At 41.5% G+C, this 25,481-nt stretch overlaps 1 protein-coding gene across 19 annotated transcripts in view; it reads left to right on the top strand.

Annotated features, from left to right (window-relative positions):
• WWOX (WW domain containing oxidoreductase) overlaps window positions 1–25,481 on the top strand; it is a 932,057-nt gene that overhangs the window by 99,512 nt on the left and 807,064 nt on the right. Inside the window, exon 6 of one of the 19 annotated variants that reach the window (XM_039888506.1) lies at window positions 1,353–6,612. The exons of the other annotated variants lie outside the window; for them this stretch is intronic. Coding sequence (XP_039744440.1) covers window positions 1,353–1,397 — 45 coding nt within the window. The 3' untranslated portion in view covers window positions 1,398–6,612. Of the gene's footprint in view, window positions 1–1,352; window positions 6,613–25,481 lie in introns of those variants that run through there. 19 annotated transcript variants of the gene reach the window in all.

Genomic DNA, 25,481 nt, shown 5'->3' with positions numbered 1-25,481 from the left:
CCTCTCCCCTCCTCCTTCCCTCCTTCCTTCTCTCTCTTCCTTCCTTCTTCCCTTCCTTCTCTCCTCCTCTCTCCTTCCCTCCTTCCCTCCCTCCTTCCCTCCATGTCCTGTGATGTTTTCTTGTATGGCTTAGGCCTCACGGCTATGTTGCTACTCTTCAGAGAATAATAGGTAACAAATGTGTGTATCTGGTCTCATTTATTGTCACATTGAATAGGTAATGAAGGCCAGGCATGGCTGTTTTGTGGTTCCTGCTGATGGGCATACTTATCAAAGGTACAGGTTCACTGTGTTATGCACAGGAAATGCGTTTCCACTGACCAGGCCAATCTGTTAAGAGCTGTTCCCGGACATAAAGACCTCATATAGACAGATTCATATCACTTCTATTACATGCACCTCTTGCCTTCTAAATGTTTAAAAAGAAATGACTTTGGACACAGAGCAGTAATTATATTAGCATTTACGTATGCTTCTGTTGTACTTTTTTAGTTCTCAATTCAAATGGTTTAACTCTTTTATCGTTAGCATCCTCAGTGCTATGTAATCCTTTCATCTGTATTTGTAATCAAGCAGATTCTTAATATTATTATGGAATCATTATATTTGTGGAATCTTTTTCTTGTCTGTTATTCACTTTTACCTCCATGTAGATAAACACCACAAATTTACCTCTTGTAAATTGTATAACTTAAGATTATAGAATGCATAATTGAATAAACAACTTTTCACACAAATTTGAGGGAATTTTATCATCTTAAGCCACGGTTTATTGAAGAAGACTTGGGAGCTAGATACATGTTAGCTGACCATTTTCGCTTGCATGCCATAGTTCCTTCCAGCTACCTGTTTATTGATTAGTCCTTTGGAATAGATGATGATCAGTGGAAAGTAGAATATCGTTCTCTCTTTGAAATATCTTTCATTTATCTAATGAAAGTTACTGCTTTCTCTTGTATAATCACCGCTGGGAAGTGTTTGCTTTGATTTATGGTTAAATGTGTATGTCTGTGGGACCCCAGTATATGCCTCTTGTTTATGGGCTATTCTTCAGAGGAGGAGGGATCAAGTGAGAAATTACTTAGGTAGAAAAACAAAGGTGAAATTAGGTTCTAGTTAACCCAAATGCAGCCCTGGGTAGAATTTTAGGCTTATTTCTATTCTATTTCACCACAAGATGTCACCAGGACACTATACCAACATGGCCTACAGATCATCTCTCTGGCCAATAGAGTTATGGTTATCAAATAACATTTGCCCCGGGACCATGGGGAGAGTGGGCTGGGAAGGAATCCGATTCTGGGGTGCTGGAAGAATCATCATAAGTATCTTGATGTTTCTCCCCTCTCCAGGGACCCATCTCTTCCAGCTTTTGTGCTGAGAGCAAGGGCAGCTAACAGAACACAAGAAGGTCATTGCAAAGTCCAAGGTGTTCTCTTATCCCTGAAACATCTTCACTGCGTGGGAAAGCAGGCATCAATGAGAAGACACCAGATGCCTAACCATTTCTTCCCATCAATAGACACTGCTGAATGAATAGGAATCATATTCTCTTAGATGAAACAGGATTTTAGATGACTTCAAACTGCCTGCTTCAGGCCTTTTAAAATTTGAGCTTTTTGGTGAATATCATTAGTCGACAAGTATAACATCGAGGTTTCACCTTTCATCATTTCACTTCCAGCTGGAAGACCATTTATTTACTATTCTCTTTTCCCTTCTGGAGTTGTACAAAGTGCTCAGCCAGAGTGGGTCTATGGTAGCTTTTTGTTCCAAGTGTCCCTCAGCCCCAACTTAAGTGTTTTGAGTCCTTCATGGTGCTTACGTAGAAAGTCAAATCTAACAAGAGTCTCCTTGGTCAAACTGATATGTACTCAGTACTTTAATTCATTCATTATCTTGAATTTTGCCAGGGCTGATTTGTGCTAAGAAGCTTGTCATTTGACTCAATAAAGTAATGCCGGCATGTTCCTGTTGTATAGCACTATTTTTAGGATCCTTTTAACATATGATTATATGTCTGCTTAACTGCTCCTATTGGTTGAATTTAATATACCAATAAGAGAAAATAGTAATTCCCCATTGCAAAAATGAAATTAAGGATTGTAGTGTGAATACTCAGCAGGACTCCACAAATATTTTCTGAAGGCGTAAAAAGGAGCAGGACTGGAACCTCAAATTTCTGGTTCTTGATCAAATTACTTCTCTTTTTAACTCAAGAGGGGACCTTAACTTTTATCATCACCATTTTGTGATTTAACCTACGTCTGGTCCTTTAGGAATTTAGCTTCTTTTATAATAATGTTTTAAAATAATGGAATGGACTGTTTGCAGCCTCATGGGTATTTATAGACTTGGCATGATTCACCCGAGGAAGCAGTTGTTTCTGTTTCTAGAGTTCCTGTAGGTCTCGGATTCCCAGCCCATACTTTGTGTTTTTGGGTTAATTAAGTGGGCTGTTTTGGTGTCTGTAGCTCCTTTAAGCCATAAGCATGCAGGCCATGCGGAACCCCATTAAGGAACCCTGGCAGAGTGCCTCCATCAAGACTGCCTTTCCTCACCGAGTTCTGGTGGCTGATGCTTTGTTCTTTTTCCCCGAGAGCACCATCTCAAAGTGTGTCTTTCCCTTCCTGATTTATAGTTCAGCATCTCCCAATCCACTCAATATATGCTGCTAGGGAAGGTTTGGGAAAATATTTGAATTACAGAGTGACAAATGGTGGGAACGTCTGCAGTCATGACTGGGGTGCTACCATGAGCTTACAAAAGGCCAGGCCCAGTACTTTAGCTGTGTCCATGGTGTCTGTGATAGAAATGAGCACGAAGGTGGTGTATGCAAGCATTTGACTGGTATAGTCTTTGACTGGTCTGTGCTCAGGGCAGCAGGCTTGAGAAAGCAATTAGAAATTTTAAGCATGGGAAATTAGGAAAAAGTAAACCAAAAAAAAAAAAATACACTTGACTAATATTAATAAATGTGCTTACCTGGAAATAATACCATCCTTATTGTGTCTTCGAGTTATTTTAGGTAGTAGATAAAACTTTGCGATGAGAATACTGTCAACTGCTGACTACCTATGGTCATATTGTGGATAATTTGCAAGGCTTTCAAATGGGAAAATTGTTTATAGACCAGGGGCCTGATGGAGGGGAGGGACGGATCAGGATGTGTTCTCAAACCAGTGATATATATTTTCCACCCATTTCCATTATCCATGCCACTCCTTATCTTCTTAGTGCAGAAAACTGAGTTTGGTTCACTATTCTTAAGAACCTTCCATGATTGCATTTAGGCAATGGATTTAGCAGGTATCATTATCCCTTATTTAAGCGCTGACTATGGTGCACAGGTCTGTTGGTGTGAGTCATCACTGGTGTTTTCGGATTTTATTGGAAATGCTCAGAGAGCAAGGAGACAAGAACATGAACTGACAACATTGATGATTCTGGCAGCTCGACGTTATCTAACTGTTTTGTATGGTTTTTCTTTGGACTTAGTTTTTTTGTTTTTTGTTTTTTGTTTTTTTCTTTAAGAGATGGAGTAGGGAAGGGAGGCTTCCTCTTGCAATTTTTCTTTCAAACGAAACTCTTTCAAAGCCTTTGAAAAACTCCTTTATAGATTTTGCTCACTGGTTGAGCAAGAGTTACTCATGAACTGTGGCTTAGGCATTTTCACCATGTCCATAAAAAAAAAAACTGGGTATTACTATGCCTTGCACATTTGCCACTTAGAATTTCTGAATACAAATTAATCAACATGCAGCTATGCATAACAATAAAATACATGATAATATACCTGCAGAAATGAGAGCATTTGAAATCCGTCCTCAGGTGACTGTCACAAATAGCCAACTAGAGTGTTGCTACTTGTTTTTCATAATTGTGTGGCTTTACCTTTCCACAGTTAATCTGTTTAATAAACTCCCCTGCAGAATTTAAATGCTTAAATTTAGTTTCTTTTTGTCTTTATGGTGTTTATCATTGTTAACATGGCATCAGAGTAGCTCAACTTTTGCATCATGATAAATTCATAACCCAAGAGAAGGCAGAAAACATAATTATTATCAATTGCCTCTCTCCCGGAATTGCCATTGGCTGAGTGGAGTAATATATGAACTTAAGGAGTAGCTGATTCAGAGAAATCCAGGGTTGGAATTGGGCCTATCTTGAGTGCACTGCCATTGTTTAGGACGCCTTCCCATTGGACTTCTCTTCGAGTTTGCCTGTAGAGTAAATTTTGCAAGACATGTCAATTTTTAAGAGGCCTAAACTTTGACTTTTTCCCCTGCAGAATATAGAATCCAGTTTATTTTCTCAATCATTCAAAAAGTTTTAATTGAGTACCTGTTATGGGTTGGGACATACCTGTGAATAAGGTAAGGTCCTTGTTACATTCTATTAGGGGATATAAAATTTAAATGTAGTAATGTATATATATCAGATGATAGAAGTACAAGTAAGCATACCTTTTTGAAAAATGAATACAGTATTTCATCCATAGCCTCAAGAATCACTTTTCTGAAAATCACCAGGGTAAGAAAGCTTAATTGAGAATTTCAGTTCTTCAGTAAGGAAAGACAGTATCAGGGTGCTTTAAGTCAAAATCAAACATGTTTGTTTATTCATTAAACTACAACAATAAAGATTGAACTCTCGGAGTACCTCTGTGATCTCATTATCTGAAATTGATAAATATACGTGATATTGTACAATTAACTCTACTTTCCTTCCTTACTTGGGTGCATCTGGTCAGGCATTCCCTCTCTAACAGTCTTGAATTTATTCGTACCAGCTTCTCCTATCAGGGCTTCACAACTAGGGATTTGCAGAGGTTTGCAGAGGTGAATCTCGGTAGATAAGGAGTTTATAAAAATGGAGCTAACCTTGGAGGGGGGAAAATCCTTGTTCCTACAGATTTGGGCTATGATAAGGAGAACTAACTTTTGAAATCTGGAAAACGGAGACTATCTCAAGAATTTTTTTTTCTTTTTCTTTTTAACTTTAAATGGGAGGAATAAAATTGTTTTAAACTTGAATTTACTTTCTCCTAAGGAAGGCTTATTTGAAGATCCAATGAGATCTATAAAAGTCCTTTGAAAAATATAAACTGCTTTTCAAGTATGATTCTCACTCTCTGTCATTTATCTAGAAATTCAAGAGGAATGAACATCTGTATTTGTTTGTTGTTTCTAAAGCACTTGCGTTCATTCAGTGCTCCCGTCTTTTAGAGGTTTGGTGCTGGAAGGCCAAGAAAGAAATACTCATTCTTTTGGCTGGAAGTGGTCACTTCAGCTGGAACCAGTTCAGATTTAAAGTTAGACATCGGGAGTTTTGTTCTCTTGTATTTCCACATATCTGAAATTTTCCTAAAACATTGTTAATGACCAACATGCTTACCTGACTTTTCATAGTTGCACAGATTTATTCATCTCTGTTAAAGGTCTACCATAGCAGCCACATGGAAGATATTTTTAATGTGCTGTGGTGGCCTATCGGACTGATGTTTGGCTCCTCCAACCATGAATGGATTTCATTATATATGTGCCATTTTAGCTTAAACAAGAATTTAAAAACATTTTCCTTTGAGGGTTTAATTTTCACTCCAAGATATACTTTGATCTCACAAGAGTCGGCCATTGTTTCCTTCTCCTTGGGCTCCGTGCTGATTCCTTTCACTGGGAAAAGACGTCTCTAGGGCTTGGCTCTGAGGCATCTAAGTAGTGGGCACCCCGGCTCGTCTCTCTGCAGATGCAGTGTTCCCTAACATTCTGAACCTGCCAACAGGAAGATGGGCCACGGGACCAGCATTTTAATTACGTTAGGGGAACTTAATTGATTTCAGTTCTGGACATGGGGTGGAGGGCTTTCTAATTCCCATTTTTTATATCTAGATTATGCATATAATGATTTCACTATGCACATAGCTATTCAATTTTTAAAAACCTTTGTGAATGCTAAGTAATAATACATGGTCTTTATAAATTTGAAGTATAATATTCAAAATGCTCTAATCACTAAATTCTCTGGTTCAGGTTATTATATTTTTATGAGTATTAATTTTGATATAGGCCTTTTAAAATCAATCGCTCCCTGTAATTACAATGCTGCTTTATGGTATTTGCAATATATCATATAAGTATACGTGAGGGTCACGAGAAGTTCACATGTGCAGTGTTGGGCCCCATGCCTTTCACCAAGGCACTGGCACTTTGTGTTTGTATATTTCTGCAGGGTTTACAAATTATTCAGTAGCCAGATTCCTATTCCACTATGCCCTTTTAGTTTAAATGCATTGAGAAAGAGCAGTCTGTAGAACTCCAGTATTTTGGGAAGTCTTGGATTTGAAAGGTATTTTTGAATTTGAGGAAATAGGAAACCAAATCAAAACAAATTAAAATGCTAATAATTCTCCCAAGTCCAAAGGTAACTCTGATTTTGTTATACATTAACCATAATTCACTTTCTGTTGGATTGATTTGGGAAGAAAACACATAAGTCTCTTTAAAAATAGAAGTAGAATGATAAAAACCCACAAGTTTCACCACCCAAGGGATTTAAAAATCAAATTTAACTTAAAAAAAAAACCTGATTAAGTTGATATAGCAGGATCTTAGACATGGGATTTTTTTTTTTTTTTTTTTTAACTAGGGAATTAGGATAAAAACCTGACTTCCAATTTCCTGCTAGGTAGTCTCGAAAACTTACAACAGTGGGTCCTTTGGTCAAGAGAAGGGGGAGACGGAAAGAAATCCGCACCCCTTGTTGGCTTTAAAATAAGGAAACACACACATACACACACACATGTAATGATAATGATAATAAAAATAGAGGAAAATGTCATGAATAATTAAGAATATATTCTAACTTCTGAAATATTTATTATTGATATTTTCAGTAGTAGATAGGCTGTATCATCCCTCCTTTCTTCAAATAGCTCAATGCTTTAAAGTAGAGTGTATCTGTTTGTCAGTCATGGCTTGTGCTCTTTGATTTGTTTTGCATTGTTTTTGGAGAGGATGCATTGCTGTGCTAATCTTTTGGTTCTCGCTCTCTGGTATAGTGAAACCAGCCTGCCAGGCTGCGTGTTCTGATGTCCTGGTGGCCTACAGTGGAAGGAGTCTCCCAGTGCTCTTGAATATGAGTGGAGGAGGGCAGTCCCTGCCTCTAGGCTAGGAAAAGCCTCCAGACCAGGCCTGGGGTGCAACAGGGACTGCTTGACTTTGTCTCCAGCTCTCTGTCTGGACTGTCAGTGTGGTTCAGCGGATCTCGCAGTCGCTATTCCACTCCTTGTGCCTTTTTGCTTCTGCTTCCTGCTCTCTGCTTCCTCCTTCAAACTCTCAAAGGGAGTGAATCCGATTGGTTCAGTGTTGTCAGCATTGTGCTTTTGGGTCAAAGCTCTCAAACCTAGCTACCTCATAGATTTGCTGCTCTTACATCATGGGTACTCCCATTGTCCAGACAGTGTGGTCAAGGTCACCGGGGGAGGAGGTCCCAGAGCCACCAATACTTAAGACTGGTCAGGAATGCTGCCTCATTGAGAACCTGTGGGTGGAGGTTCTTCCCCCAGCAGAGGGCTGTAACCTGGTAGGTACCCACAAAAAGCCAGAGCATGGCCCTTTTCTCTAAAGGTCTGGAGAGTAAGTATTTTCAGCTTTGTGCTCTGTACAGTCTGTTGAAGCTATTCACTCTACTGTCGGAGCATGAAAGTAGCCACAGACAATACATAAATGAATGGCTGTGTTCCAGTGTAACTTTATTTACAGAAACAAGCTGTGATCCAGGTTCAGTCCATCGGCCATGGCTTGTTTAGTAGACTCTAGCATGAAAGCACAGGCTCGGGACCTCAGACCTGACTCTTGCTAAGTTTGTTACTTGGGCAAGTTAATTAAAATTCTATGCCTTACATTTCTCTTCTGTAGGCTAGGGATGAGCATAGCATCTTAGCATAGTTATTGAAAATGTTCAATGAAGTAATCAGAGTAAGATCTCAGTAAATATATTTTTGTCCCTGACCTCCTTATGCACACATACGAAGGATGGTGGGAGTTTGTTCTGGATCTGAGATCCCTGGAGAAAACGTTTTTTTTTTAAATTTTTTTTTATGAAGCTTTTGATTTTTTAGTTTGTCAGTTGGCCTTGCTTTTTTGGCAGACGTTCGGAGCTTTAAAGGTCATTTTGTGGTTTTCCTACTCCATGATGGGGACACCTTCAACATTTCCTTTTTAAACACTGGGTTTTGCCTTTAAGTAGTTTACTCACGTGTGCTTTTTCTGTAATCATTTCCAATCCTTTTTGAGGGTGGACTGCATACTGTAATTTGGTAATCTGTTACTTGTGTGTTCTCAGTCCAAGCAAGGTAAGACATTAGTGTACCCTGAAACCTATCTATCAAAAAGCATACCTCGACTTGATAATTAACATACACTCAGATTCACAGTGGGCATCAAAGAGGGTCCCAGAATCGGGCATGGACGGACTGTCTGTCCTCCCACCTGGCTTATTGGGCTCACGGTAAGCCTTCAGAGGCTGCCACGATGGTTCGAATTCTGATTGATTGATGTTCATTGGGCATTTTGTTAACATGATTCAGATTAATGATGATACCTTCTGATAACATGTAATGCAAGTAAGAAGTTTATAGCCCGCGTGCTGTACCACGATTCCAATTTAGTAGGCTAAAAACGTTGCATATTTTTTAAATAAAACATTGCATATTTTTTTAATAAAAACAATTTTCTGAAAGGGAGTGTTTAAGGAAAATAGTTTTGCTAATTTATCGCTTATGCCACATTTGGTTTTTAGGTTTTGAAAAACTGAGTAGAAAGCAGTTTCCTACAAAGTGACTTGTAAGTCGGAGGAGGAGTGTTTTGTTTTAGGAGCTACCAGGTTTGTATCACTCTGATCCAGCCTAGGGCTTCCATTTGGTCCAGTGGGTCCCTCTGGGACTGGACCCTGCTTGACCAGGAATGGCCCAGAGCAGCGGTCACAACCTACTGCCCACCCATGGGTACAGCCGCAAGCTTAGAAGAGTTGTTACATGTTCAAATGATTGGGAAAAAAAAAACAAGAGATTATTATTTCATGACACATGAAAATTATATGGAATTCCTATTTTAGTGTCCAGAAATAAAGTTTTAAATTTCATTAATAAAAAATATGCTGTCTCTCTTGTTATGTAAGCACCTCCACAGTATCCTCAGTTTTGCTTCTCAGCCCACGAAGCCTATATTTACTGTCTGGCTCTTTACAAAAAAAAAAAAAAAAAATTAATCAATTCCTGAAATAGAGTAGCAATTTTCAGTCTATTTTGTAGCTTCCAAATTTTTTCATCAAACTTAAGCCTTTGGGGGAAGCTGGTTTACAAAATAGATGCAAGATAGAGCTGTTTGGAGCAGGGTGGTGGTCCAAGGCTTGCTGAGCGTCAAACCCAGCTTCACTCCACACTTCCCTTCTGGGGATAGTGCTGCCTTCGTTAAGAAAGCGCATAGATTCAGGCTTGTAAATACCCATCTGCAGTCCCTCTTTCACTATGTCAAAACTTAAAAAGCTCTGAAAAACAAATAATGTTTTTTTAAGTTTATAGCAAACTCATTTGATGGCGAAACCTGACCTTAGCTGATTTCATGTCTCTATTTTTCCTCTCTAATGTGAATAATCATATTTTCACTGCAGAAATAGAAATGTGTTTGTTATAGGACGTTACCCCAAACTCCGCTGGGGGCATTTCATAATATGCAGTCTCTGTGTCAAATTACCTTTCTAACAAGAAAAATTCTGAAGTGCATCAGATGCAGTGGCACCCTGTTTTTTGTGCTCCTGCCCCCAACATGTACAGATCTGCATGTCTGTCTGTAATGTGGACTCCCCATTGCCCACTGGATTCTGGGGTGGCTGGTCCACCCCAGCCACAGGCCCGCTGTGGATTCACAGCCACCACATGTGCCCGGTGTGTCTGGTGCTGACCTCTGACGCACATGACGATTCGTTTGGCCACATTCCCCCATGGCCCCCCAGGCCTGTGATTCCTCACAGCTTCTTCCAGCCCTGGCCAGCGAGACTTTAGAGTGTACTATATCTCTTGGTCTAAGCCCTCGTGTGACCCCCTTGGAGACTGGGGTAAGTGGAAAAGTTGAGGTTCCCATTTCCCTGGGGGAGGGTAATGAAAACAGGGTCACTCTCCTGTTGTCGCCTCCTCCCCCCCCCAGCCCCAGCTCCCAAAGAAGAACCTTGTTCAGGCTGAGACTCTGGAGAACTGGCCCAAGGCATAACGTTTTCCTGCAGGGGAGGCCAGTGTGACAGTGTCGGGAGGTCCTGCGGACCTCGCTCCTCAGGCCCTGAGGCCAATCTGCATTCTTCTGCCCTTTCTTTTCCACACAAGGCATTAGAAATTTGGCTATTCTAGCTTTTTGGAGCTCCCTTCTCTTTTTTCCTCAAAACTCACTATGGAATGGGACAAGTCACCTACCTCCCCACATTCACAAAGTCCATGAACACAAAACTACCCTCTGGTCCTAAGCCTTGTGGTCAGACACAGGGAAGGGTAAACCCTCAGCGTGGGTGAGCTGCACAGTCCTAGTGTAGAGGGTTGAAAGATGTCCCTCAAAATTCATATCCACTCAGGATCTCAGAATGTGACTTATATGGGAATATGGTCTTTGTAGATATAATGAGTTAAGGATCTCAAGGTGAAATCATTCTGGGTTTAGGATGGGCTCTCAGTCCAATGACTATTGTCATTATAAGAAGAGAAGAGGACACAGAGAAACACAGAGAAGGCCTTGCGAAGATGGAAGTAGAAATTGAAGTGCTACATGCACAAGCCAAGGGGCACCGGGGATCACCAGCAGCCACACAAAGGTGGGAGCAAGGCGCGGCAAAGCTCCCCGTCAGAGCCTCCTGAAGGAACCACCTTGTCAACATCTTGATTTCAGACTTCTGGCTTCCTAAACTGTCAGACAGTACAGTTCTGCTGTTTTAAGCCACTTGATTTGTGGTGATTTGTTATGACAGCAACAGGAAACTTATACACCTAGTTTCTTCAAGGAAGTTTGTGTAGTCTTTGTTCTTGATCTGCTTTCTGCAGAAGCCTCAGCGGCCTGTGTTCTCACAGTTGTCGTCCCAGAGCAGAGATCTCATGGTCTTCATTTATTTATTCATAACTACATATTTACTGAGCATCTACTAGGGCCCGGCTGGGCTGGGCATTGCAGGTATAGGGATCTCTAAGCCTCAAGAAGCTCCCTGTGTCACTGGGAAGACAGTTGAGTAAGTGGGCCCATGTGGTAACTCTTCTCAGAACTTGCGGCCAAGAGCTGAAGGTTAGGGAGACTTTTAAGAATGAATTAGCATCAGGTCATGTAACCCTTTGTCTCAAGTTGGCAACTTGTGATTTGGGGACCTGTTGACCTAGTGACTCCCATGTCGATGGGTATGTTTTTAACCTAGTGAGCCTCCCTGGCTTACTGCTACACCCTCATAACCCACGACTCTCACTCCTGCTCACTACATTCCCCCCAGTCCATCCTTTGGGGGGCAGCGGTGTCTCCGTCGGACCGATGAAGACATTGAGGCCTACGAACATTCAGGATGAAGATACCAACGATATTTACCAGCCTGTTTCTGTAGACTAGGTGAGCAGCTTGTGTGCTAAGCACGTAGCACAGTTCCCAGCATAGGATAACAGCTCGGTAAATGTCAGTTGCTGTTTTTACTGTTATTTTTCCTTCCTCTTCTCTGTCTTCCTTTTCTCTTCTTTCTTCCTCCTCTATTATTTTCAGGGCCCATGTGCCTCACCCTTGTCCTAGCCCTGATCATTATGGCTATTATTGTTGTTATTACTGGTCATGATCAGTTTGACATCTTTGCTCAGATTCGTCCAGCTCCTAAAAGACATGGTAGGGTTTGCACTCAGGTTGCCATCACTTACCTTTGTATCCATTAAATAAAGTGCCTCAAGCTGTCTTCTCTTGCAGTGTCTCTTACTAGCCTTATCCCTCACGGGGCGTTTTGAGGCAGACAAATGCCACTGATAAACCAAAAGCAAAGATTTGGGGTGAAGTCCCCATAGACTCAGTAGATTTGGGACTGAGAAATGGAATTCCTGTCATTGTTGACTGAAAAATGTAGCTCTTCTAATAGAATTTTGGGGCAGGAGCCAGTAGCCTTGCTGCCCTACAGACGTGAAGAATTGTGACATTGGCCTAACATAATTTTGGTAACTCTGTCTGCTTCTGCCTCGGGTAGAAATAATTCAGATTTCACTCTCCATTTTCTTTAATGGTCTAAACAGCCACTTTGTAATACCTGTATTTTATGAGACATAATTCTGGATATTGTTTCTGCAGCATTTTGAAAAGGCAAACCTGACAGAGCCCGGCCATTTAACTTAAGCAATTTTAAAGTTATTTGTAAAATGATATGCTGTCTTTTTTGACCCAGTTACTTTATAAAGCGACATTCTTTGGCAAACATTAACACAACTTCTGCGTGTGTGGGCTAAATAAATATTCGGGCAACACTGATTGAGCGCTGCCTTGGGTAAATAATTCTCTTTCCACACATTTCCTAGTTTATAATGAGGACTTTTCTTTGTGGTCTGACCAACTGTAACATTCCATTGAAAATGAGACATAAATCCTTGAGTGAGGGAGACACAGAACCAGGGTTTGAGGAGGTTTATTAAAAAAGTGGGGGCAGGTAGGGTGACATCCTGAGTCTCCCTTCATTCTTGATTCTTCTCAAGTAAGAGTTGGGGGGCAGTAGAGAGTGGAAGCAGAAACATATCCTCAGGGGGAGTAAGTGAAATTCAAGTCCGACACCAGCATCTCCCCAGCCAAACCTCTCCCTACCCGCAAGTCCCTCCTTTTAGTGGAACCACAAGATGCTCCATTCCATCATGTTGGAAATTTTGGGGACCCTCATTCTTGACCCAGTCTGCACTCTGCAGTTTGCTTCCCTGTGTGGATTGCTCCTCGCTTTGGCTCAGCAGGTGGCGGAAGGTGTCCGAGGTATTTGGGACTTCTGCTCTGCCTTCCCCGTTTCCGTCTGTGCAGTGGTGTGCAAGTAACTTCACGTCTGGGAACCTCAGCGTCCTCATGGGTGATGAGGAGATAGTAACAGTATCTTCCCTTGGGGAGTAAATAATATTAGGAAGATTGTAGGAGAAAGCGCATGTAAAATTCTTAGCTTAGTGTTAAAGTGGCCAGCTATTATTATCAGGGATCATAGATGGTGACGAATTGCCATTTGTGGCATATTTCATGTATTACCTCATTTAAACCTCCTGACACTCTATTATTACTCCTGTTGAAGATGAGGATATCGAGACTCTGGGAGGCTTGGCGACATGTCTAGGTTCACACAGCTGCAAAGTATCAGGGCCGGGGTTCCACCTCCGGCCCTGCCTTACATCAAAGACCACGGTCTCCTTGCCACACTGGACTGTCCCCAGATTTTCCTGTTCCCTTTCTTAGCCACGTCAGCTCTGCCAGCTGGTAAATTCACTGTTCCAGGTCTTTTTGAGTGACTATCTCTGGAAAGGATTAAGTGCGATAATCAACTTCAGCAGTGAAATCCTGGAAGAAACCCATTCGTTAGTCAGGGGGCCTGTCCGTGCCTCTTTCAGGATTTGGGCATTCAGAGCAAAGGGGGCGCCTCTCCTTGGAGTCACAGATTAGCGTGCGTGACATAGGTGGGGCCAAAACATACAGGCCTTACGTAATAAATTCTCACGGGAGTTAAAAGAAGCATTTTTTTTTTTTTGTCTCTTGGAGTTTCATTTCTTTTTAAAATTAGCAATTTCCCACATAAAGTAACATGCTCATTAAAAAAGTGGAAACTTTACAAAAGTTGAACAAAGGGAGAAAAAAAAAAATCACCCAATGTATTCACTCGTAGCATTTTGGCACATTTCCTTGTAGTACTTTCAAATGCACAGGTTGTTTTGTTTTATTTTTTTTTGTTGTAATTGTAGCACATAGAGTTGTGATAGCTTCCCTCACAAATTGATCCTAAATTAATTCTGCCAGTGCAATCCAAAAATTCCAGAGGTAATTTTCACCATAGTGGTAATCATGCTATAAAGACAGTGGTTCTTTTTATTACTTAAGATTTTGCTTCTCCCAGTTCTATATGCAATGCTTTGAATGGTTGTGTGATGGTAAACCGACCAGATGGACCATGATTTCTAGTTCATCATTCTTCTAACCGGAATTTTATGTTGTTGCTAAACAGCCACAAACATCTTTGGTTCCAAAGCACTCCCCATTTGAGATGATTTCTATGGGATTGAAATTACCACAAGTCGAATTTCTAGGTCAAGGTACAAATACTTGAGAACTCCAGATACATATTAGCTTAGGCCAGAAATCCACCAGGTAATTGAGAGTACCTAAGGCTTGGCTGAAGAGCCATGGAGAGGGTGGAAGTAAGTGGGCCTTTGGATCTGCAATGCTCACATAAGAACTTATTGTAGAGGGGTTAAATAACCAGCTCGTTTTATTGTAAAGGTCAAGTGGATTTTATGCTTCGTTAATGTGTATGTCTTCAGAGACACGTGGGGGCGGAGTGAGTATTCGTCACTCCATAGAATGCCAGGCTGGGGACTCAGTTACGAGACTTCTGAGAAGGAGATCCAAATTTGGATACTTCCGAAACTAGTGCAGCACGGACAATGTCCTTCTTCGACAATGGCTGAGTCTCAGTGCCGTGATGCTGAAGACGCTCCCAGGTCATAATTAACCTTCTTCAAAATAAGGAAGAAAGGCTGGGAAAAAGCCCTCTACACTCCAGAAAGGAGAACGAAAATTCCGAATGCTAACACTTTTGAAACCTCTGCTCTTTTCCATTGCTTATTAAGAAACACTCTGAAGAATGAGGCACTGTGTTGCAAATGGGTCATTTTTCCTGAACTGCAAGTCTACACTTTAGCACAAGTCATAGCAAATCTGCCTTCCCTAATTTTTTTTTGCGGATGATCTCCCTCACTCCCCTTCTTTATCACGGTTCATTTGAAGCATCTGTGCATTCTTTTTAAGACTCTCCTTGAAGACTGGCTTTTCTTTCTGTTGCCACTGAGACATTGTGTTTGTCAGTGAGACTGCTTTACAGCACAGTTTGTTATTACATAGAATTAAATAAAACCCAGTTAAATCATGTACCCTGAAACCAAAGAGCAGAATGTGGAAAAAGCCTTATGTAACGCAGTTTTCACCATCCTAACAGCCCTCGGGTATATATGAACAATCCAGAGGCCTTCCACTTCTTTTTAAAATCTCAGTATAACAATATTCTGTCTTTGAAAGTACTTATTCTGCTAATTTATTCTTTAAACAAGAGGAGGAAAATGTATCAGTCCCTTTATAAAACAGTTAACAGGAAGCCCGAGGCATCTTTTTAGTGCCGTTTTTGGCTGATGTTTGGAATGGCTCCATCAATCACTGCTATTCATGTATAGCTGGTTTTTATGTCAGTTAAACCATCTTCCATCAAGTTGGTGAAGCAGAGTCCGGGAACAAGATGAATAGTGAAACATCTTCCGTGGCATGGAAAGGGCTTTGCTTTTAAATGCCCACGTCGATTTCTTAATATTTTCAGCTCCCTCTTCCTAAGCCAGTTCCTCTCGGACCCTCGCTCAGGTGTCTGCTCTCTCAGTCTTGCTCAGAGAGCAGCAGCGGGGTGCTGGGCTCCAGTCTGTAAGTGCGAGCGATTGATCAGCTGATGAGGGGTATTCATATCTGTCCAGGGCTCCTGAGAAAGGGAAATAAATCCTAGGACCCTGGAGTGACTTTTGTAGCCACAGGATTTCTAAGTGTCATCTTTCCAGTCAGCCTGTTGCAACGTCTGTGCTGTTGCGGTCTTGCGTGCGGACGTGTTATTTTACATAAGAAAAGAGGGCATGGTTTTTTCTTGAAAGATGTATTTTGTATATTTAGACGTCAGTCGGTTTACATGTTTTCTACCCAGAAATCAACAGGATTTCTGCCCTTCCCTGGCCCGCTTTTATCAGATTCAGTCCTTCAGAGAGTATTCGTTGAGCGAGTGCAGTGTGCAGACCCGTGGGGTATCAACGGGGTGCAAGGAGCAAGAAATATGTCTTCATGGGCACTGTTTGGAAGAGCCAAGTATGGTGATGATAAAATGCATTTGGACTCCGGTCAATTTTAGTACTGTTCTTAAATTCTTTATGGACAGTGTACCCATTTATGATTTGCACCCTGAGGGGACCTAATTCCTACTGCCCCCTACCTTTTTTTTTTTTTTTGTCATGGGTGCAAAGGTGCCATTAAGGGCTCTTGGGAGATAGTCCCAATCCTGTTACAGTTTAACAGGGGAGGGGATATGTGAATACAGATAGTGACAGTGCCAGTTAGACCCTGGTTCCCCTGGAATCACCTCAGGCCTGTGAGATCCACTCAGATCCTCATTCTGCATTGTCCTTCTTGGGAGTCCTGTGAGCCCTGGTTAAAGCCCACACATGTAGGTGGCCTCTGGCTCTCCACCCTTGCCTCTGTGGCCTTGGGGCAGTTGCTGGATCACCCTCCTGTTTTAGGGATGCTCTTCTGGTCCTTAGTGAGCCCACCTGGATGTGGGCCCCTCCTGTTCTCTTATGTCCTTCACAGCCCTGCCCCTCCCTCATGGGCATCGATATGGGGCTCATACCTTATGGGAGATGTGCAGAAAGGGAAGGTCACTTACAATGCAGAAACTCAACTACAAGTCGAGCCTCGGACATCATAGCCCTCTGCAAAGTGGGGGTTGACGTTCATCTCACAAGGCGTGGGCCTATATTACATGGAGAGATATATATGTAGCACAAGCTATGCAATACAGTGGTGATGCTAATTACTGACATTTATGAAACGTTTGCTACAGGCCAGGCACTGCGCTCAGTGCTTCATGTGGATTTAAAGCATCTGGTCCTCACAACAACCCTGTGAGGCAGATTCCCTTAGTATGTGCATTTTTCAGATGAGAAAGCATGGAATGGTTATGTGGCGGGGCTGGATTTGAACTTAGAAAGTCAGTCTGCAGAGCTCCAGGAATAAACGCAGAGCTGCCTCACGTGGTCAACGATGCTGCCCCGTCCTGCTTCCTCCAGGGACCTTTATACCATGCCAGGCACCTTATAAAATGCCAAGTGGATCGTTTATCTTAATGCCACTCCACTTCTTGGCAACCCTTGCCATGACCGTAGCTGCCTTCAGCGCAGGCCACATAAGCTCTCATGTGATTTTCTTCTTGTTTTTTAAATGTAAATCCAGAGTTTTCTTCATCCCCTTAATGTTTAGGATTGACCTAGAGACTAAGGATGTTCTCAGAAGCTGGGGCTGAGTAGTTAGACTATGTGGCAGTGTCAGGTGGTTTCAGTTCACAAGGGATCAGTGACAAGGGATCGGAGCCCCGGCATTTCCTCTGAATTTTATTCGAAGTTGGATGTAGCCACTGGTACAAGTGGGGGCTATCAGACCATAGAAAATGCATTTGTATAAACTTAGGTGGATCAAAACAATCATTTCAACAACATTTGGGATTTGATTATTTATATGGCCCCTATCTTCCCAAGAGTTACAAACTTCAAACCAGGATACCGCTTTTGAATGGTGAACATTCCACAAACATCTCACAGCAGAGATGGCTGTGGAGTGGGGGCTGGGAGCCTGGATGAGGAGAAAGGGCACAGGAAGGGGAAAATGGGAGGGAGGGACAAGTGAGATGAGCAAAGGGAATTTAGAAAGTAATAAAGTCCTACAGTCATCAGAGGGTTAAGGCCAGGTCCCCAGTGAGCAGTTGTACACAGAGTTATTCGCTTCAGACTTGTGTCCTGAATATTTACCTTCACCCGGAGGGCAGGCGTGGCCCTGGGCTTGTCACCTTCACTCCCTGACTCTGTGACCTTGGCAATTACTGCCCTTCTGTCTCTAAGATCAGGTTTTTTTTTTTTTCAACTTGTAAAACTGTAGTAATCTCTAATTCTTAGGGCCATGCAGGGATTAAATGAGAAAACATACACGGAGGACTGAGCACAGTCTGTCTGACATGCTAGGCTGAGCTCTAGACATGCCAGTGTTGTGGTTCTGGAGCTCGATGGCCTGGATTTGGTTCTCTACACCGCACCTTCCTAGCTGTGTAACTCTGGGCAAGTGACTTATGTTCCTTTGCTTCCTCCCCTGTAACACAGGGATAAGAACAGACGATATTTTGTTGGCAAGATGAAATGTGATCGTCCATGTAATGTTCCTGGCCAATTGGTGGTGCCCAAAGATGGAAGCTGTTAGTATTGTAAGGATGGCTTCCTGGGTACTTGTGCTGCACGAGGCAGGGTGGAGGCGCAGAGGTGACGACAGAGGAGGCTGAGGTTCAGAGGGATGGGATAACTTGCCCAGGGTCCCACGGTCCTGGCTCCTGCCATCTGGTGTCACTGTGCCAGATGTGTTAAGAAGGAGGGAACCTACTTTTGTTCTTTGTCCAGTTTCCATCCAAGCTCTCATTTCATGGTACCTTGCCACAGTATATATGGGGCCTAAAACCCAGAAGGAGCTCAATAAATGCCAGCACATCTGCTCCCTTAGGAAGCCTCCTCCTCCCTCATCTTCCCTTTCCTTTGGTCAATTCGTAGGCATCAGCTTTTGCCTTTTTGCACCCCTTGTCCGTTTCAGTCATTACAAAGTACTGACTGATTCTGCACATGCTCTGGCCCCTCACTCTATGCCTCCTCTCTTTCTCCCCATCTAATTATTTGAGTAGCAACAATGATAGGTAAGGAACCAGAAAGTCCCCATCAAATCAGCCTTTTTCTGCAAAATGATTCCAGCTAACTCCATTCTAAAAACTGCTTAAAACTTATTTACTTGTACCAAAAGGGATCCAAAACCATTACCACCAAACCCCAATGCCTTTGGAACACGTGGCATCCTAGGCCACTTCCTTGCTCGTTAGCTTGTCCAACAAATAACTCCTGTGGCACAGATGTATACATCGAGTAAATCTATTGTGGAAGCATATCTTAATCCTGCCCCACCCTTGGCAGGGTTTAGTGAAGGAGAAGATAGAAATTAATGGCTAAATGAAGGTTTTAGGTTATATGTGGATTTCATTTATCCATGTTCTCTCTTCCTCCCATTAGCATGGTTAATTAAGAGTTGTCAATACATCTTTGCTGGAGTATTTGATTATTTTTTCAGCAGGGAAGATTAGAACGAAGTCTTCAGATCTGGCAAGTGTCATGGGACTTGTAGAGTAAATTGCAGGTTAAGCCCTCATTTTGATCTCCAGGACCAGAGCGAGCACCGTTTCATTGACATGTCATCGGCTATGATCTGAGGGAGCACACAGAGGTGCCCTTTGGGGACAGAGGAGCATCCGGCTTTTGTCTCCCGTATTGAAAGAGTTTATTGCACAGTGAGTGTGTGTGGATAACAAATAGCAGACCAGAGTTAGAGTTGACTGAAACTAGCTCTAAAAGCTCTTCATCTGGGCTTTATTTAAAAAATATATATATACGAGTATATATGTAAGTGTGTGTGTGTGTGTGTGTGTGTGTGTGTGTGTGTGTGTACACGTATATGTGTACCCACACATATTTTTGTTTATTTTTGTCCAGGCGATGTGTGAAAAAATAACACAACAGGAGTTAAAGTTTACAGAAGTTAGCTCTGCAAACTCCTTGATTTCTGATTTTTTAACAAGTATATGTGTATGCCTATACATAGACATATCTCTGCCTGAACAAAAATACCATCTGAATCATGCTTTTTGCCTCCCAGACTCTAGCTAACACTTCCAGCGAAGGGCAAATGGCTCTGCCCCGTTGACATTCCTGTTGACAGTGGCCTTTATTTTTCCTTCTGCTTTTAGGGCTCCGAAGTTCTAGAATAAATTTTACCACCAATTAATTATACCTTGAAATTTCCAGGAGAGGCAGGCTAGCTTTTATTATTTTACCCACTAAATAAATATACCTCTGGATAACACAATACATATTTACAGTGACAAGTTTTGTTTTATTTATAGGGTTATAACAAATCATCAAAAACAACCCAAAAATGGCCACTTAGACCAACATCCTTATTTCTCCTGCTTTGTCAATGAATTATGCATGCATTACAAATGGCAATGAGGAGTAAAGGTCGGTTTAGAACAACACAGATTGGAAAATTATACCATTTGTTTAAACAACATTTATTATTGATTATTCAGCATAAGGGCTGATAGGAACGCAAATAGTGGCAGTAATATCATTTATTTACGTAGGCGTTTATAAATGTCGGACCTTACCCTCTGTTTAGATCAGAATAATTGTTCAAATTTTCCAGCTCTTTTTTACAACAGAGCAAAGATAAATTTGGCATCTATTTTCTTGAGCCCTTTAATCCCCACGAGATGCCTGCTTCTCTCCCGATTTCACCGAAGAGGGAAAATTGGGGTTCACATGGATTAAGTAATTTGCTTAAGGTCACATTCTGAAGGTCATACACAGTCTTTTCAGCACATAACACTGTTAGCGTGTCAGAAACCAGTAATTCATTAGTGATAATAATGATAATAGTCATAATCATAATAATTGTGTCTAATGCATGTTAACTCTTATTTGCTGACCCTGTCCTAAGTGTTTTACGTGTTTTGACTTTCAATTTTTACATGAACTCTGGATAGATGTTGTTATTATGTCCACTTTATAAATGAAGAACGTGGGGCATCAAGGAGTTAGTTTCCCTATTCAAGATCACAGGTTTAGTAAGTGGCAGAGCCGGGGTTATGAACAGCAATACGTCCCAATATTTGCCAAAAGTCACACTTCTGTGCTTTCATAGAGCATCTCCTTCTCATGACTCACGGGCACCATGATTTCGTGAATGTGTTTGAGCAGACGTTGGTTCAATCGTTGTTTCAAATTAGTCTTCCACACATTTCCTAAGAGCCAGGGAAATAAGATCTTTAACTTCATAAACATAAAACCTCATTTTAGTTTTAAATAGTCATAGAGTGGCATGAACAGCATTACTTTCACTAAAAAGGAATTTAAAAAATACAACCCAAGAGACTAATTGTAGGAGTTATGTAATAGCAACTTGGGAATGAGAAATTTAAGATGGTGAAATTAGGAGCATGCTTTCAGTGCGCACAGAGCGTCAGGCAGGGCTGGAAGCAGACTTCCTGGCTCTGCCCTCTCTTTCCCTTGGAACAACTCAACAGGCATTTTCATTTTACGGTGCAGATGCTGGGCAAGTACAAAGCTCCTCCATGCAGCCCTTCACTCGGAACATCTGGCCAACCTTTCTCACTTAGCTAGGCTTGCTTTTGAGAAAGTTCTGTGTGATTTTTTTTTTTTTTTAATGTTTTCCATGAAGACTTCTCTTGATTATTAAAGGAATCCTTTTTTTGTCTTCTTGCATAGAGACCTGCCACTTCTATTCCATCATTCAGACATACGCTCTGGGCAGCTGTCTAACTTCCTTCTCTCCAAGCTCTCTTGGAAAGCATCAGGTGCCGTCTGTGACTTGTGCCCCTCATTTCTCAGTTCCAGTCAGGCTAGTGAAAACCCTTCGTCTGCCCACGGCTGGGGGCACACCTTGGCCTGCCTGTTATGGCGTCCACTGGAGGAACTTCTAAAGAAGCCTCACTTTGCAAGAGCAGTTCAGGGCATGTTTCCAGCACCGATTCCAACATGTTTCAAATGCCACCCACAGCTTCCCCTTTCATGTTCTTTGCCTTTACACTAAGCTCTCATGTTGTTATTTTTACAAGTCTTTTCCAAGGCCTCTGATTTTCTAGACTGTTTAACATTTGCCATAACCAATAAGGGTATAACTGTCTTGGCACGTTTGCCCCCATCCCCTGCCCCCGCCCCCTGCTGCACCTTGTCGTTTCTGGCTCACTGTCTTTATGAGCCTATAGAACAGTTCTCAGGTTTCTCACTTCCAAAACAGTGGGCAGGAAAAAAAAAAAACATACATGAATAAGACTAAAGGATTTAAAAACTTGGAAGACACTACTATACTGCCAAGAGAGAAAAACTGTAAATTCTTTTGGATAAATTAGCTTTCGCGGTTACCTCTCTCCTTGTCACTTAGGTAGAGGGGAGAGAAGTCATATTTCTGAGTGGAAACACATTCTCCTAATGTCTTTTTGGGGGACAGGGGCATGAAAGAAGAGTAAATCTTTCCTGCACCTGAACACCCTGCATAGGAAAATGCACACCTTTGAGTTGCTAGAGACCTAACCAACAATCATACATCCCAGAACAGTAAATAAAAACAATTCAGTGACAGTTTATTGAAGAGCCATGACAGCCATTTTTCTAGTCCCTATAAATCCATAATCACATTTACTCCTGACAGTAGCTCTATGAGGTTTTATTATTTCCATTTTACAGATAAAGAACTTAAAGTTCAGAGAAATTAGTAAGTTATTCAAGGCTACATAGTCTCATGATGTCAACTGCATCACAGTCCCAGGGCCCGTCCGCTGCATCACAGGGCTCCATAACCTGCCTTAAATAGGGTAAGCAGAAGACCATGCATTGCCATTCCAGTCACCCTCCAGCACTGGTTTTTAAACCCACTGGTCCTCACCACCTCACACCACCTCGCTACATCCTCCTTGACCTTGCCTTCCATCTTCTCCAGTCCAAGAACTTACCTCTTACAATCATTGCTGAGAAAGGAACTTTGCTCTAATGAACCAGGCAGCTCAGTCCAGGAGAGAAATGCACTGAACTCACACTCAGAAGACACAGCTTTGTGACTCCCATAGGTCACCATTTACATAGGCTAAAATGTGAATGGGGCCTTCTTTTATCCTTTGCTAAATGGGAAGAATGGTGTCTACCCAATAAGGTGGTTGCAAGATTGAATGAGATTCACATTTCATTTGCACTCAGTTTTTGTTGAATGAACAAAGATTGATGACTTCATTCATAAATGTGAATAGTGAGCAGAGCAGAACATTAGTGAGTGGTGGACTGGCCCAGATACCCCTCTTTGCAATCCTGCAGGCTGTCATTTGCGATTGCATACCTATAGAAAGAAGGCCCCATTCACATTTTAGCCTATGTAAATGGTGACCTATCGAGTTGTTCAGCATACAACCTGAATGCCATACAGGACAGCTCTGGTCTCCTGCATTCTGTTTCAGAGAATCAGATCTAGATACATTGGCTTCAGGTGAGGCCATGGGAGTCCTCTCTCTGTGGCACTTTTGGCTTTGGACTTGAGCCTGTGTCTTTTATATTTCTTCACCATTCAAAGGAATGGGAATGCCGGCCCCATGAACTTATTAAACACACATAGAGGCTCCTGGCCTAGGGTCTTCATCTGACTGCTAGATTGTTTGAAGAAGGATTTTTGTGATTCTTCTAGGCTGACACGATGGCTGTCATCTGTTGTTTTTCTAATCTTCCAGTAAATATTTGGAAAAGGAAGGTTGGGCATGTGTGTTTGTTTCTCTTATATTGGAAGGGTAAGTAAAGCCATCACATTTCATGAGTTTTCTTCCGAGTTTGCTCCAATGATGCTGCAGATCTGTACAATGATTGAAATCTTTGTAACCTGTAGAGCAGCAGAGTATGTATCTGGCAGCAGGCAGTATTGATGGAGTTTGGGAATGCCTTTTGACAGTTACAGGCTCGCGTGGGGCGGTGCAGGTTCCTCAGAGCCAGCCTAGCTATGGAAGTGGGGATTGAGTGACATAAGACTCTTCCGGGTATGCCTCAAACCATATAAATCAAGGGCAGAATCTCACTCCTACGAGGAGAACCTGTGAGGAGCTCAGTGCGTGGGAGGCACTGCTGTTTACTCTCCCCCAGCCCCCTGCAACCACGGAATTAAAACTAAGGAATGGAATGATATAGGCCAGAGTTTTTTTTTTTTCTCACCCCCATTCCTTCTTCATTGGGAGGCTTTGTAATTAGATCACAGCTTCTTTATTCTTTTGGAAAGATTTAGAGCAATTATCACACATGTTCTGCTGCTTTCAGTAGAAAAATGATTTGACAACTTCTGGAACTCTTAGCATTCTAAGACTTAGATTCTAATTCTTTCAAACCTTCACCGGCTGTGTGATCTGGGACGAATAACCATTCGGTACCATAAGACTTTTTTCTTTCTTCAAACAGAAACAGAATATATTTTCACTGTTTTTTATTCCCCTAAAAAATCAGAGACAATGTATCTTAAATGTCACAAACTTTGTTTTCTAGAACTGTATGTAAATTCAGGTCATGTTGTATATATTTCTGATGAAAAAAACCCATTAGTTGTGTAAGTTATGAATCCTGACTTACCCATTTATTGAAATATCCTCCAGGTAATTAAAAATATTTCATTTCAAAGGCATAACTTGTGACATTTAAGATGTTTGAGACACTAACCAATAATCAATCCATTGATTTCACATTTTCTAGTGATATTTGAAGGAAATAAAAAAGAAAAGCCATATTACCTCTTTCTACAATAGGAAACCAGTCTTAGTAGAGTGTTAATAAAGTGTGAGGAGGTAAAATTCCTCTGATAATTTAAGGTACTAGTAAATTCTACCATATATTGATAACTCTTTATTTTCTGGAATTAAAAAAGAGATTACAAAAGAGGATAGGTAATTTGAATATAGTTTTGCTGTCAGCTGTAATAATGACACACTCTTTTATGGTATTAACATGTCACGAATGGTGTGAAAACCGAATGCCTGCAGAGGTGACCTTGCTCTTCGGAAAACTAGATTATCTGTCAGGATTCTGTAGCCTGTTCTGTGTTTGTGGTGTGCCTGCCAGGGCTCTGCTTCGGAGGACAGAACAAACCCTTTTTGGGACTTGACACTCGTGGAATTCCTAGGAACTGCCCACAAGGTGAATGATATGGCCCAGTTGTTCTTCGTCTACGTTTGGCAATCATGCTAGAGAAGAAAACAATATTTTTATGTGCTCATACGGCAGTTAAAGAGTATTCCAGAGTCCTCTCAAACCCCCTCCCAAAAAGGCATGTTCCCTAGCCAAGGCCCACATGGCTTTTCTTTACTTTAAGTGCTCCTCATATTATCTTGACCTTAAAGTTTACAGGGTAAAGGAAACATTTATGGAACAGTTAAGACCAGTTAGAACATAACGACTTGCCTCATTATCACACTCTACAAATCTCCACTTTACAGAGTTCACTTCCCTGTCTGCTTTAAACTCGTGTTTGGCCCGTAAATACCGTTACTGGTGTTCGCATATGGAAACACAGGGAACTTCTCATTTCTTCCCTCAAACGTGCCAAAAATAAGAATCTTTAAGAACTCATAAAGTAATTTAGCACCACATTAATAAAAGAAGTACAATTTTGAGTTATTTCTGTAAGTACGTGTTTGAGTTAGTAATAGGATTTTTTTAAAGCTGTCCGTTAAGATATTTAATCTGCTTAATAAATAAACAGCTCCTACAAATCAACAATCTAAAATTTTTTAAAAAGCCCGAATTATAGTAGTAGGGCAATTAACAGAATGCTAAA

Source organism: Pteropus medius, unplaced genomic scaffold, assembly GCF_902729225.1.
Source record: "Pteropus medius unplaced genomic scaffold, Ma_sr-lr_union100, whole genome shotgun sequence".
Classification (NCBI taxonomy): Eukaryota; Metazoa; Chordata; class Mammalia; order Chiroptera; family Pteropodidae; genus Pteropus; species Pteropus medius.
The sequence above is the reverse complement of the archived record's forward strand: the minus strand, read 5'-3'. Positions and strand labels throughout refer to the sequence as shown.